The 15,122-nt window shown below is 45.9% G+C and overlaps 1 protein-coding gene across 1 annotated transcript in view; it reads left to right on the top strand.

Moving 5' to 3' along the window:
* TVP23C (trans-golgi network vesicle protein 23 homolog C) overlaps positions 1-15,122 on the top strand; it is a 110,281-nt gene that overhangs the window by 58,045 nt on the left and 37,114 nt on the right. The window contains exon 4 of the mRNA XM_086930614.1: positions 14,740-14,829. Coding sequence (XP_086786740.1) covers positions 14,740-14,829 — 90 coding nt within the window. The remainder of the gene's footprint in view (positions 1-14,739; positions 14,830-15,122) is intronic.

Below are 15,122 nucleotides of genomic sequence, written 5' to 3'. Positions count from 1 at the left end.
TCGGGCTGTCACTGCAGTGCCTCTGCTAGCTCTGATGGTCTACGGTTCAACTTCATACGGTGTTCTGAACTTTCCCCCAGATCTTCGGGCCCGAATGAGCACACGATCCCCTGGGACCAGTACTCTGTTTTGGGCTCCCCTTTTCTTGCTTGCTTTGTCATTAATCCTTTTCCGCCGGGCTTGGTGCTGTCAGGATGATATGGCTCGGGCCTCAGTTTTCTGCCATGGGAAGCAAATCATGTCTAGGTCCTGAAAACATGAGAGACCAGGGAGATCTCTGTGTGGTGCTGTGAGGGGTGCTTCTGTACTCCCGTAGGAAGTTTTGAAGGGCGTCTTCCGGGTTGGTTCCTTCTACTGCTGATATTCTCAGCACCTTGTTGATGGTCTTCATGAATCTTTCCAATTCGCCGTTGGCTTGAGGCCATTGCGGCGTTATGCGACAATGGTGAATTCCTAGTCTTTGCATGAACTCCTTGAATTCACTCCCCTGAAAGGGAGGCCTGTTGTCGGTTTTCAGTGGTTGAGGAATTCCAAACGGTTATGTCTTTATACTTTTATCAACATTATTTTGCCATTGTGGCCCGATTTGATTATTTTGTGATGGGTGAGTTTGTCCGAACAAGCTACCTACCAGCTTAAGAAACTCTCCAACAAAGCTGATAATGCGAGCTACCGATAGATGAAAACTTGCTGCACCATCTAGCGGAATTAAAGTAAGAGAAGCGGCCAAACTGCAACAGAATCGTATTATTGACATGACGTCACCAAAGTAAAACACTGATGACACAAAGACCAACACATTAATTACATCCCTCATTCCAATAATGTATAATGTCATTATTTGATGCAGCTTTACCACTATACAGTACAGTAAAATAAATCCACCATAAACAGATTTACACCTCGACCGCAGCTACAAGCAAATTGCCAAACGTTGCTCTTCGAAGCTAGATGTTGCATTCCGTACGACGGGAAACAAAAGAGGTTATTAAATTAAACTGAAACCATAATACTTACGGTTTCATCCCTGCAGTTCGATGATGTTTGTAAAACCGATAAGGAGAGGAAACAGCCTGCAGGTACACTCGTATGGAATGCCAGATACTAAATTAAACAAGCACGGTCCTGAAGGTGAAGGAGGACCGCGCTGCAGCCGGAGCATGGGGATCTTTTGTCTTTATGGGGCCATGTGTTTCTAATTAGAAATGTATTCATTTATTTGTTAAATGAAATTGTAAGGCGCAACAGCTACCCAAAAAGGGTTTCCCGGCGCCAGGACGAAGACTGGATGCAGGAGAAAGCAGAAATGAGAAAAAGTTACTGATTAAATAACCAGGTCTTCAAGGAGCGGCGAAAACAGGGGTAGCTGGTTTCTTTGCGGATGACAAGAGGGAGAGCATTCCAGAGAGTGGGGCCAAGATAGGAAAAAGAACGACCACCCATCATAGGCACCATACATTTTTCCAAAGAAGCAGAGCGAGATGGCGATTAGGGACATAAGGGCAAGCCGAAGGAAAGCAGGTATTGTGGAGCTAAGCCCCATTTGATCTTAAACATGCAACTCAGGGCTTTAAATTTAATACGATTTTCCACCCTGAGCTAATGTAAATCGCGAAGGAACCCGAAGATGGGTATGATTCTGTGAACACTGCATAGCAGTCTCGCTGTGGCGTTCTGCCCCAGCTGCAGTCTATGGGTCACAGCCTTATTGACACTCAGAAAAAGGACATTACCGTAATCCAGCCGTGAGGTGATCAGGGCATGGACCACCGTTTTCTGGGTGATTTTAGGCAACATCCAAAGGATTTTCCGAAGCCATTTTAGGATGGTGCAACAGGTGGCTGTGACCTTGAATGCTTGATGATCCATGAATAAAGAATCATCGATATAGACTCCCAGATTCCGGACGTGGCTGGAAGGCTGCGGAAGAACTCCCATCTCATCAGGCCAATGTGATGGGCCCATACATCCTTTCTCTTTGCCGAGAATTAAAACCTAGTTTTTTTCACCATTCAGTTTCAACAAGTTCTGGTTCATCCATATAGCAATTCGCCTGAGGCTTGATTGGAGACAAGATGTAGAATCGGGGTTAGAACGAGAAAGTGAAAAGATGATCTGAGAGTCATCAGCATAGGCAAAAAGAGTCAGACCGACCTGTTCAGCAATGTCCGCCAAAGGTCTAACATATATATTAAAAAGTAAGGGACTCCATATAGAGCCCTGCGGAACCCCAAAGGGAGATGGATGGATATTGGACCCATCTGTAGCAGAGAAAATCTGAAAAGTGCGACCATCCAGAAAAGAGACAATCCACTCCAAAGCAGAACCACAGATGCCGGAGGATCTCAGCATGTTGACTAGTATGGCATGGGAGATAGTGTTGAACGCTGCACTAAGGTCTAATAATACGAGCGCAACATTTTCTCCAGCATCCAGGAGGTGACTAAACCTCTGTGACCCCCAACACAGTGGTTTCGGTGGACAAGCCAGTTCTAAACCCAGACTGAGAAGGGTGGAGGATTGTATTAGTCTCAATAAACTGGGAAAGATGAGTGGATGTGCCTTTCAAGGATTTTAGAGAAGATAGGCAGAAGAGAAATTGGACGGTAGTTAGTAAGAATAGCAGGATCAGCAGTCGGTTTCTTAAGCAACGGAGTTACCATGCCGTGTTTCCACAGTGGAAGCACTGTGGACTCCATTAGGGAGGAATTCAGTATATCCAAGATGACCTTCATATGAGGATAATCGAGTTGCTTGAGAATAGAAATTGGTAGTGGATCATTCGGGGAACCAGACTTGACTTTATCTAAAATAAGAGTGAGGGAGTCCAGATTAAGAGGGGACCACCAATCCAAACGAAGGGGGTAGTACAACACTCCGTAGCTGGGTGTGATGTACCAGCAGTAAAATTAAGAGAAAATAGTGTGGAGCTGGTGGCTGTCAAATTAGATTGCGAAGACAGGGATAAGGGAGAGTTAGCCATTTCAAAAGATACACATGGCCCCATAAAGATAAGAAATTGCTTTGCGACAGCAGCAAAGCAGGCAACCCAGTCTGGCTCGGAGGCGAAATGGCGTCAACCAAAACCCCTCATTTCCAATGGCAGGACACATTTTAGCATAAACGGTGATGCCAGCCAATGGAAATAAGGGGCAGGGCTTAAAGCCCTTTTCTGAAACACCTTGTTCACAATAAATCTTGCCGAGGCGAGCAGCGCTTTGCACTGCAATGCCACGTAAGACCTAAAAAAAGAAGCGGAGTCTGGGCTCCGGTTCTCAAAATGTGTCAGGTTCCCTCTGGATCAAAAGGGGGATTAATAGTGCTTGTAAGTTTTAGACGTCCCATTGTCAAACAAACAGTGACTAGGGTAAAGTATTTTCCTCATGGTTTTTTTCATGGTTACTGTAATAAACCATGTCTTTAAACAACACACCTATCATATCCTATATATATGTCTAGATCTTTCTTTGGCCATTAGCCTGCAGTGTTCATCCGCAATTCGGCAGAGCACTATCCTCAAGATAAAACTTGTTGCTGCTGGGTGTAATCGTTGCACAAACCTGGAACGTCCCGATCTCCTTGGGAGAAATGCAGGTGATCTGATGATTGCCTCAGCACAGTGGATCCACCACCTCCCAGTCCGACTCAAGAGTCTGAGGGGCACATTCATTATAGATGTGGTGTAAAGAATGCCACTGAGACTTTGAAATCTCGCTGGAGTTTCACTTCTTGTGGGATTCGATAGCACAATAACTTTTACTTAATAATGCTCACTCTTACTTTCAAAAGGTGTTCCCCTATCCGATGGTCGTCTGTTTGACTTTTAATAAGGAAAAGTTCTTACTTGAATTTCATAGTATATAACCACAATCCGAATGTTCCATTATTGGTTTCTGTCTTTGGTGTCATAAAATTGACCCTTGTAAACGGACACCTTCAAAGCCCCAGCCCTCGCCTCCTGACACTTCCCAGAAGCGCACATTAGAGTTCTTCTGACCTTTATTAGGAGTGCTATTTTTGGATGCTGACCTCTGACAGACAATGGTAGTGCTAATAACTCTTAATCTGGGCTAGTTACTAGAAATCTGCTGTTTCCAGTGCCACCGTTGGAAATCTATTGATAAACAATATACAAAGCCTCTTTACTTTTTTTACATTCAGGGAAATTTGGAATTCTAAAAGTGAATTGCAGTGATTGTGCACTAATCAGGTGAAGTTAGTTCAGGGAAAACATTTTTTTTGTTTAATTCACCTCTCCATATAGATAGGAATGTGTTATAATTTCTTTAACAACTGACACTTATTGTTCAGAACCTGATACCCCTTTAGATTTATGAAAGTTAATCCTCTACCTGCTTAGCTGTTGGTCCCAAAAACAGGTACTGGAAGAAAGGGAGTTGCGAGTCACCCAATACAATGTTTCCCCCTGTTTTAAGGCTTGTTTAAATAGGTGCATGTAAACACTCTCAGTTGAGTGAATGAGCTGACAAGAAGTTTGTTCTGTTAATGATTTTTCTTCTATTCTTGCAAGATATCTTAGGAGGCTCCTGCAACTGCTGCATGATCTACCGTCATGGTCACAGGTTTAATCTTATGTTTCTGAAGAAACCTTGGGCGTCTCAATTTTTTTTATACCTGTGCAGCTTGAGACATCTTGCGTTTAAGCTACCTGTTTTGTACCTCTTGTTGTTCATGTAAGCAGGCCTGCTGTTTATCTGCCCATATTTGTAAAGTCTATTTTCCCAGAGAGATGGCTGTAATGCCTAAGTAGATTCCTAACTGTACTGTATGCAGTCAATGATAATCTTTGAAATTGAATGTGGGACTATAAAAATAACTTAATACATTTTGATAAAGATTGGAGCTTATGTCGAATCATGTATTTCCCAATTCACAAACCTTTCTTCCACCAATAGAACGACTTCTGTAAAGTTAAGAAGATGTTGAGCGCAAGTCACACCTTGTTGCAGAAACGTCTCTAGAATCGAGTCTTTAGTTTTAGCTTCACATAGTTTGATTGAGAATTCAACCATCCAGTCAGGAACGTGTCTTATCAAAGCATTGCTGATTCAACATTCTCCTTTTATGCAAAACGGTCTCAGCTGAGGAAATTACTTAAACGCAAGCAAAACCATAATTTAGAAGATGGGCATTGACCGAATAGGATGATCCCAAAAGATTAACTGAGCTCTTGTTAAGTGAGAGCATGGGGAAATCACGTGGAGAAAAAGAGAAATATAATTCAAAAATATTTTTATAGGGGAAACATCACTGTCCCCTCCAGACCAGCATCCAGTGGTAACTTAATTCTCTCCATACCCTGTGGGTGCAGTTTGCCAGTTTCCAGGAAGGCCTTGTCAGAATCCACCTGTGAAAATAGAGATTTATTTCCCTGGTATTCAAACGCAATCTCACTGGGTAATGCACAAATGCCAGAACACCTCCACTCAAGAGCTCCTACCTGTTATTCATTAGCGCTTTCTTGGCAAACATTTGTGGCCTCAAGTCCCGAAATATCAGCAAACGTGCATCTCTCCTTTGACTGCATTCTGTTGAACTGCCATGCGCTGGGTTCGAGCCATTATCTCAGCTGACCACCACCACCGTGGTACCAGAATTCCCCTTTGATTATTTTGAGTTTGGAGTAGCGTCTGAAAGACTTTGGTCACAATGCTCCAACTTTCATCAAGTTGTATACCTAGTAACTTAGCCAGTATCTTTTGTAAGTTTGCTTACAATAACCTCTCCAGGCATTTCAGTTCCTTCTACTGGGTTTCACAGAAAGAACCCTGCCAGTCAGATCCTTCGGTTTACTTCTCATATCTTTTAGCGATGTCTTGATGCTGTCCGCTTTTTCCTCTAAGCCATAGTGTTGGGCGTTAAAGGATTTAAGTAATGTTTTCTCACTTTGTGTCATCTAAATGTTAAGAGAGCAAATATTCTCTATTGCTTTTCAGCGGTTCTCTTCGTGGCACAAAGAAGCCCTCCTTACCTTGATTTAAACTCCAATGATCGATAGTCCCAAAGACAGGATAAAAATGTTAATGTTTTTGTCTCAAGACAACAATGGGAGAGGTAGGGAGAATCAAGGACACTCTCTCAGTCCCCAGTTAGATACAATTAAACAAAGAAAGAGAGGTACGGTCAGTCTCAGTGCTGCCACGGAATAGGAGCGAGATAGGTAAGGATCACACACTCACTTTGAGTGGATAGGAAAGCCCTCACACACCGACCTAGTCAGTGTCATGCTTCATCACTGGGCCCCACCACAGAGGCCGAGTGCCTCTATGGTGTGCTGCAACGCCAGAAAGACTGCGGAGCTGGTTGTGTGAAGAGGGATGTGTTGTGAGGGTAAATAAAATTAAAAGTGTCTAAAAGGGTATCAAAAAAAGAATTTTAATATGTGATCCCTAAGACACGAATATGGAGTATTATGTGTCTGAATTTAGATGCCAAGGTTTAGGATTGGTTACATTCAGAAAATACAATCAGTCAACATGTTTCTGCCATAAGGGTGGTTTCAATTTACCAAGGCATTAGTCAGGACTATACCCCGGCGGTATGGACACTCTAATAGTCCACCCTAACCTGGGGGCGTGAAAGTGAAAAGGGGGTGAAGAAGTGCTTTAGAAAAAAAGGAAGAGCAGATTGCTCATTCCAAAATAAGGAGTATAACAGCACCTGTGGAGTGAAATACACAGACAAACACAAACAAACAATTAACATAATTAGTTAATGTATAACGTTGCATTTGGTAGCAGTGCTCCTTAAATGTGGCCTAAGTGGTGTTCCCAAAGTAAACACTAGTTTTTAACACCATCCACGTAACCCTATGGGGATGATATTGGTAACTCTGGGAAGTGGAGTGAAACAGTGTTTAAAAACCTACTAGAGGTGGAGAGAGAGTTTAAAAACATAATATATGTACTCCTTATGAAGGGATCAATGGACCAAAGGTCAGTGACCCCCTAAGATGGTACTCAGGATTCATATCTCACTTTAAAAATGGGCGCTACTTGCACCATGGGTCTCGGGAGGGGGGTTGGAGCGTACCTGGCACATCCTGTGAAAGAAAGAGCTTAGTTGTTAGGTACCCGTATCTCGGGTGGCACTTAGCTCGATTCTTGTTGGAGATCAGCGATCTTGTGACCCGGGTGTACTCACGCCCTCAACGCTCGCAGCCCGCTGAAAACCTGTGTTCAGCCTCTGAACCGGACCCCGACGATGTGGAGCGGGGCCGGTGTCTGAGTGATATAGCAGTGGGGCTCTTCACACAACCAGCTCCGCAGTCTTTCTGGCGTTGCAGCACACCATAGAGGCACTCGGCCTCTGTGGTGGGGCCCAGTGATGAAGCATGACACTGACTAGGTCGGTGTGTGAGAATTTTTTTGTCTCAACAGCAGCTGTCGTTAGGCAGACAACGACGCACGAAGCAGTTAGTCGAATCTGCAGCCCCAAAAGAATGGCCTCCGGTGGGTACTCGCCATTCTCCTCTTGTTCACATCCAGGCCCGTCTGTACCTTCCTTAGGGCTGACCTATCTGCCTCATCCACTACATCTAAACTTTGCTGAAATGTTCAGGGTGAATGCTGAGTATTCCTACAGCTGTGCATGCGCTAAGCCAGTTTCTCAAGAAAACATTGCAGCCAAATAGGCCTGAAATGAGGAGCTTATGCCAGCACTTCCTCAAAACGTGGATGACCTACCTGGAGCACTGAATTCTTGGTCAATATTATGTAGGCTCCATTGTAAAGTGAATGTTCGAGGCATGTGGGCCGCTAAATTCATATCTTGTGCATAGATCGCCGCCTAGTGTTGGGTCCGGATGATTGCACCTTGTTGTCCTGGAAGAGTCTTTGATGTATCACGAGATAGGTGGCTCCTCCCCTGGACTACAGTGCGGATGGGCATCCTCTCCATCCTTAGATTGTTTTTTTCCGCCATTGGGTTTGGATGTGTTCCGTGACTCTCGTCCGGAACCTATAGGAAAAACTTGTTTTCTTCAGGCCAAACGGCCTCTTTAATCGTCGGTATTGTACTTCGTTCGGTTCCGAGTTAATTTATCCGGTTTCCCGGATACTTAAGCATGTGTGCTCCCAGCTTTTAGGCTCGATCGAAGATTGTCATCGACGATGGAATTCCAGGCCCCGTTTATACGTTGCCCAGTCTGTAACGCGAAGTACCCTCTCTCAGACGTGCACCCTGTGTGCAACAGATGTCTGTATCCAGACCACGACGAGGAGAGTTGCTTGGCCTGTTCGAAATTCAGGTCAGAAGAGGTGCTCGCTCTTCGACGTGAGGCGAGACTACTGGCGCGGACAGCGTCGGATATGGAGGATATCTTCGAGGCTGGGGACGACGAGGGCGTCCAAGAGGAGGAACCGGAGCACTTCTCCGACACGGCCTCCTGTCAAGATTCTTACTACGGAGAAGAGGTAGACGATGAGAACGTCGAAGACGATGAAGCCGTCGAGGTAAGAGATGACGGTATGGCTTGGAGCCGCAGAGGGCGGCTCCAGCGATGAGCAAGACCCGACAGAGCCTTCGGGGGTCGAAAGTGACAAGGTCTTGTCAAAGGCTCAGGTCGAAGCATCGCCGGAAGGCCTTAGCCAAGATCTTTATACTCATTCTACAGCCCCGCAACCTGGCCCGGCTAAGAATAATTCAGAGCCTTCGGTGGGTACGCCTTAGAAAACGAAACCGAAACTGACTAAAGACAAATCGAAACTGAAACTGGTCAAACCAGTATTCGTTTCGCAAAGCCTCGTTCCATCGGATCCTAAGAAGGCTCGAAGTGTCATTGCCCCTTCGGGGTCACAAAAGGGTGCCAACCCGAAGATCGGTACATCCAAGAAAGTGCCAAAGGCCCAAAGAGACGGAGCAACGTCATCTAAGACTGCCCTCGGGGGCATGGACACTGAAGACGGACTTGAGTCGCAGACGCCCCTCAGTCCGGAAGCATACAAGTTGATGCTGGTGAAGGTTCTCGAAGACCAGCACAAAATGGCCGCGTTGGAATGTGACGTATCAAGCCGCGGCCATTTTGGGAATCCCAGCGCGACACCTGGCTCGAAGTTGGCGATGGCCGTAAAAAAGTCAAACAGCCATCGGGGCCTCCACCTATAGTTTTTGGACTGCCTCCGACTGCAAGACCTAAAACGTCTAAGCCGGCACAGGGCACCGACTCTGGTACAATGATGCCGAAACTTAAGGGAACGACCGCCACTCCTGAAGGCGTCGGTTCCACTCCACCTTCTGAAAGTTCAAAGAAGTTGTACGTTGACTCTGCAAACGGAAGACTCACCCTTTTCAAACGGAAGATCTTGCCGGAAAAGCCAATGGAATCCTATCAAATTCCACTCAAAAGGAAAAGAGACTCTGCTTCCTCGTCAGTTCTTTTCGAGTCCGTAAGGCCTTATGGACAAGCCTTTACTCATTCCGCCACACGCACTGATGATGGTGGGGGTGATGACCAAAATGACAAGCAATTCAACTATCCTGATGAATCTAACCAGGATGACTCGCAGGATGTGCTCGACGATCAAGGCACGGCAGACACCCAGTCTTACCAAGTAAAGACAGCCCCCGCAGAGGATACTGCGGCGTTCAACGCTCTACTGGAAAGGGCAGCGTTGAACCATGATGTGGTCATGCATGCAGACCCAGTCGAGGAGGACTTTCTGTTTGATACCTTCTCTACGTCTGACAGATCTGTGAAGATGCTGCACATGCTGAAGGGTGTCCTTAAGCACGCCAATGACATTTTCAAGGACACAACCAGAGCAAGGGTGGTGAACCCACGTATTGAAAAGAAATACAGGTCTGCTCCTGTGGACCCTACGTATATCCGGGGTCAATTGCCATTGGACTCTTTGGTGGTCTCCAATGCCCGGAAGAGGGCGAACTCGCAAACGAGTGTTGATGCTCCTCCCCCAGACAAAGAAGCCAAAGTATTAGAAGCCTCTGGGAAGCGGGTTGCTGCGCAGGCGGCGAATATTTGGAAAATAGCCAATACCCAAGGTCTACTGGCTAGATACGATAGGGCTCACTATGATACCCTAGAGCAATTGTTGCAACACTTGCCTGATGCATATAGAGAGGGGGCGGAAATGTTGATTCAGGAAGGGAAACTGATATCAAACGCTTCTATCAAGTGTGCCCTAGATTCAGCAGACACTGCAGCCAGGGCCATTAACACTAGTGTAATGCTAAGGAGGCAGGCATGGTTACGAATTTCAGGGTTTAAGCCAGAAATACAAACAAGTTTGCTCAATCACCCCGTTAACCCAGATTTCTTGTTTAAGCCTGACATTGACACAATTCTTGAAAAGATCAAGAAGGACACCGAGACGGCTAAGTCTATGGGGGCCTTGCAGTCTCAACAGTTCAGGGGGGGTTCTTTTCATCGCTCAGGTAGTAGAGGGCCGTCAAGGGGGCAAACATCTCAGCAAACCCAATACAATAAAGGTGGTGCACATACCACCTTTAAAAAAAACAATAGAGGCGGATACCGTGGTAACAGCGCCAAAGGCAGAGGACGTGGAAATAATAACACCAGGTCCTCAGCAAATACCAAACAGTGACGTCTTGTCACTGCCCCCGGACCATGTAACACCGTTCGGGGGACGACTCCAGCAGTTCCTGCCAGTCTGGGAAGGCATTACCACAGACAGGTGGGTGAGGCAACTTATCCAGTACGGGTATTGTTTAGAACTGACATCCATCGACCCAACATACCACCAAGACACCATCCTATGTCTACAGAGTACTTACCCTTATTACAGCAAGAAGTGGCCAGCATGCTGCAAAAAGGGGCCATAGAACTGGTGCCTCTAGAGGAGCACGGAACAGGGGTGTACTCTCTCTACTTCTTACTCCCAAAGAAGGACGGGTCTCTCGGACCCATTCTGGATCTGAGACCCTTAAACCTATACATCCTTTCAGAACATTTCCACATGCTGACTCTGCAGCAGGTCCTGCCGTTGCTCAGTCAGGGGGTTTTCCTGGCAACTCTGGATCTGAAGGATGCATATTTCCATATACCCATACATCAGGCACACAGGAAATACCTCCGGTTCACTATCCAGAACACGCATTACCAGTTCAAGGTACTACCCTTTGGAGTGACCACTGCTCCCAGAGTGTTCACCAAGTGCTTTGCGACAGTGGCGGCACACCTTCGGAGACAACACATTCATGTCTACCCTTACCTGGACGACTGGCTTGTGCAAGCGAAGTCGGCCCAGCAGTGCGCCAGCCACGTGTCCCGCACAATTCATCTTCTGCACAGTTTGGGATTTTCTCTAAACTATCCCAAGTCGCATCTTCAACTCGCTCAAGTACAGCAATACATGGGAGCGACGTTGGACACTGTGACAGCTACAGCCCAGCCAAACTCAGTGCGAATCGACAGCATGCAACTGCTGATTCGCAAATTCAGACCACAACACTCACTCCAGGCGTGAGTGTTTCTGCAGTTGATAGGCATGATGGCCTCCTGCATCTTCATAGTCCCGCACGCGAGACTGTACATGCGTCCGCTCCAGGAGTGTTTAGCACGACAGTGGAATCAGGCTCAAGGACAATTGAAAGACCTAGTATTGGTGACCGGTCGTGCGTACAACTCTCTGCATTGGTGGAATCCACGCAACCTTTGCAAGGGACGACCGTTCCAAGAGCCTGTACCACAAATAGTGCTCACGACGGATGCATCCCTTCTGGGGTGGGGGGGCGCATCTCCTTCATTATATATATACTGTGCAGGGACTATGGTCGGATCAACAGAAGAAGATGCACATCAATCTGCTGGAATTGATGGCAATCTTCATGGCAATGAAGGCTTTCAAGATACATCTGTGCAACAAGGTTGTGTTGATCCGGACGGACAACATTACGGCCATGTATTACATTCAGAAGCAGGGAAGTACTCGCTCTCCACAGTTGTCACACTTGGCTCAGAGCATGTGGAAGTGGGCCATTCAGAGGAACATTTCCCTCATGGCGGAGCACCTCCCGGGCCAGGACAACCAGATGGCGGATCTGCTCAGCAGGCACAGCCATCAGGTGCACGTACTTCCAGCAGTGGGGACATCCAGACATCGACCTGTTCGCCACAAACGAGAACGCAAAATGCCCAAACTTCGCCGCCAGGTTCCCACACCCACGGTCTCAGGGCAATGCGATATGGATGAACTGGTCAAGCAGATTTGCGTACGCTTTTCTGCCGGCCCCGCTCATACCTCTGGTGGCAGGGAAACTCAGACAGCACTCGATGACTCTCATCCTGGTTGCTCCAACGTGGGCGAGGCAAGCATGGTACACCACGTTCCTAGAACTTTCCGTGGTGCCTCATCAAAGACTGCGTCTTACACCCAGTCTTCTCACCGAGAGCCATGGCGAAGTTCAGCACCCAGATCCGCAACAGTTAAACCTTGCGATATGGCTCCTGAAGTCATAGAATTTGGGTATCTGAATCTGCCTCCTGATTGTATGGACATCATCAAGGAGGCAAGACGGCCTACTACTACGGCCTGCTATACTGCCAAATGGAAACGTTTTGTTATTTACTGTTCCAACCATGACATAAACCCGCTGGATGCATCAACACAGAACATTATTTGTTACCTGTTACATTTATACAGATGCAATCTAGCATACAGTTCTATACGTATTCATTTGGCGGCAATAGCGGCTTACTTACAGAACAGGCAACACCTTTCGCTGCTCCGAGTGCCAGCCATAAAGGCTTTTATGGAGGGACTCAAACGAGTCATCCCACCAAGAAGACCTCCTTCACCGGTCTGGAATCTTAATATAGTTTTGACCAGACTGATGGGACCTCCTTTCGAACCTCTCCACTCTTGTGAGATACAGTTCCTAACTTGGAAGGTTGCCTTCTTAGTAGCGATCACGTCGCTGAGACGGGTTAGCGAGCTGCAAGCCCTAACCATTCAAGAACCTTTTATACAGGTTCACGCAAATAGGTTGGTGCTACGCACTAACCCTAAATTCATGCCCAAGGTAGTTTCTCAGTTCCACATTAATCAGACTATTGAACTGCCAGTTTTCTTCCCTAATCCAGACTCGGTAGCAGAAAGATCACTGCACACGTTAGACGTCAAACGAGCTCTCCTGTACCATATTGACAGGACGAGGGATTTCAGGAAGACTAAACCACTCTTTGTTGCTTTCTCACCACAGCACAAAGGCAAACCCATTTACAAATCAGGTATCGCCAGATGGATTGTTAAGTGTATTCAGATTTGTTATCAGAAGGCCAAACGCACACTAAAAGTTCCCCCAAGAGCGCATTCCACACGCAAGCTAGGGGCATCCATGGGTTTCCTGGGTAACATTCCATTAGAGGACATATGTAGAGCAGCCACATGGAATAACATACATACATTCACCAAACACTACTGTGTTGATGTACATTCCAAGCAGCAAGCTGCTGTAGGACAGGCTGTTCTAAAGTCCCTCTTTCAGGCTGCTGCAGCTGGCTCAGGCAACCACCGCTAAGGGAGAAACTGCTATTCATTCTATGCACAAGATATGAATTTAGCGACCCACATGCCTCGAACGAAATATGCTACTTACCAGTATGCATCTGTTCATGGCATGTAGGGCCTCTAAAAATTAATATCGCCCGCCCATCCTCCCCGGTGCCTGTCGCAGCTGTAGTAGTCAGAATTATCTGTAAGCATGGTCATAAAGTATTGTATTGGACTCCATCTCTGCCACAATGGCGAAAAACAATCTAAGGATGGAGAGGATGCCCATGCGCACTGTAGTCCAGGGGAGGAGCCACCTCGTGATACTTCAAAGACTCTTCCAGGACAACAAGGTGCAATCATCCGGACCCAACACTAGGCGGCGATCTATGCACAAGATATGAATGTTAGCGGCCCTACATGCCAATAACAGATGCATACTGGTAATTAGCATATTCCTTTTGAGGTAGGGCGTTTTAGGCGAGAGGAGTGGGCTAATTTGACAGACCTTTAAACTACTTTCAAATGTAATTTGCACTTAGGCGTAATTTGACATACATTTTTTGTGAGAAAATGGGTTTGTTGACTTTTTACTCGCTATAAGCAAAGAATATAATTTGTTTGCATTAGGGTCCTTGGCACCCTTGCTATGCTACTGTTGGGAAGTAGTTTTGTGCCATACGTATTCCACCATTCTGCTACATCTCTACAATGTCACATGATTTTTATGTAAACCGCCTTTTACCTTACTTGAATAAACTGTTGCAGCTCTCAAGGGCGTACCGCTATAATTGATTTCAGAGTTGATGAAGGGTTACAGGCATCGCGACTTAGAAAGGTAACTATATCCGCAAGAAGGTGACCACTTTCTTGGCTGTAATGCCAAAACTTTTGGTGCACTTTTGACAGGATCTTGAGTTGACTACATGCTTAGTCTATGTCGATTGAACGTGGATGGGTCCTTTGTTCCCTTACCTGCTACAAATGTTTTTCTAAGGTGAACGGAAAGGTAAAAGGAAATGATGGAGTTTGATGGAATACGTATTGGAGAAAGATGTTGACTAGTATTCACCTTTGTTTAAGAGAACAGTTTTACTCTCGCACAAGGAATATGACTACACTGGAATCCTGAATGGAACTCTAGTAGTGTGTTTTGCATAGATGTTTGACCTTATTGTGCTTGTCTTTCAGACAGCGGGCTTGAGTGTGAAAATTCAAAATGCTTTTCTTTGGTTTATCTCCCCTTTAGAATGTCACAGGTCGGCTCATGGTTGGCCTTCGTTGGTGGAACCAGGTGGATGATGATGGGAAGAGTCACTGGGTCTTCGAATCCAGGAAGGTAAATTAATGTTAAATACCGTTTTTTTTTTTTTACCAAAAGCATTTGTTTATAGTATTTGTTTCATAAGCTAGTTTCTTGAATGTGCACTCTTGATGGCATCTCGACAGATAAAAGAATGCTTAGGGGTACATATGAAACAAGCACTGGTGTTGCCAATAGGTCTCGCAGTAGGAAAGTTTGAGCTATTGGTTTTCTAAATGACATTTTATTTTTTTGTTTTGTGATTTACAATGCCCATACTTTTAACTTTTCGCATTAGGAAAGTTTGAGCAATTGGTATTGTAAATTAC

This window comes from Lissotriton vulgaris, chromosome 7, assembly GCF_964263255.1.
Source record: "Lissotriton vulgaris chromosome 7, aLisVul1.2, whole genome shotgun sequence".
Lineage (NCBI taxonomy): Eukaryota > Metazoa > Chordata > Amphibia > Caudata > Salamandridae > Lissotriton > Lissotriton vulgaris.
The sequence above is the reverse complement of the archived record's forward strand: the minus strand, read 5'-3'. Positions and strand labels throughout refer to the sequence as shown.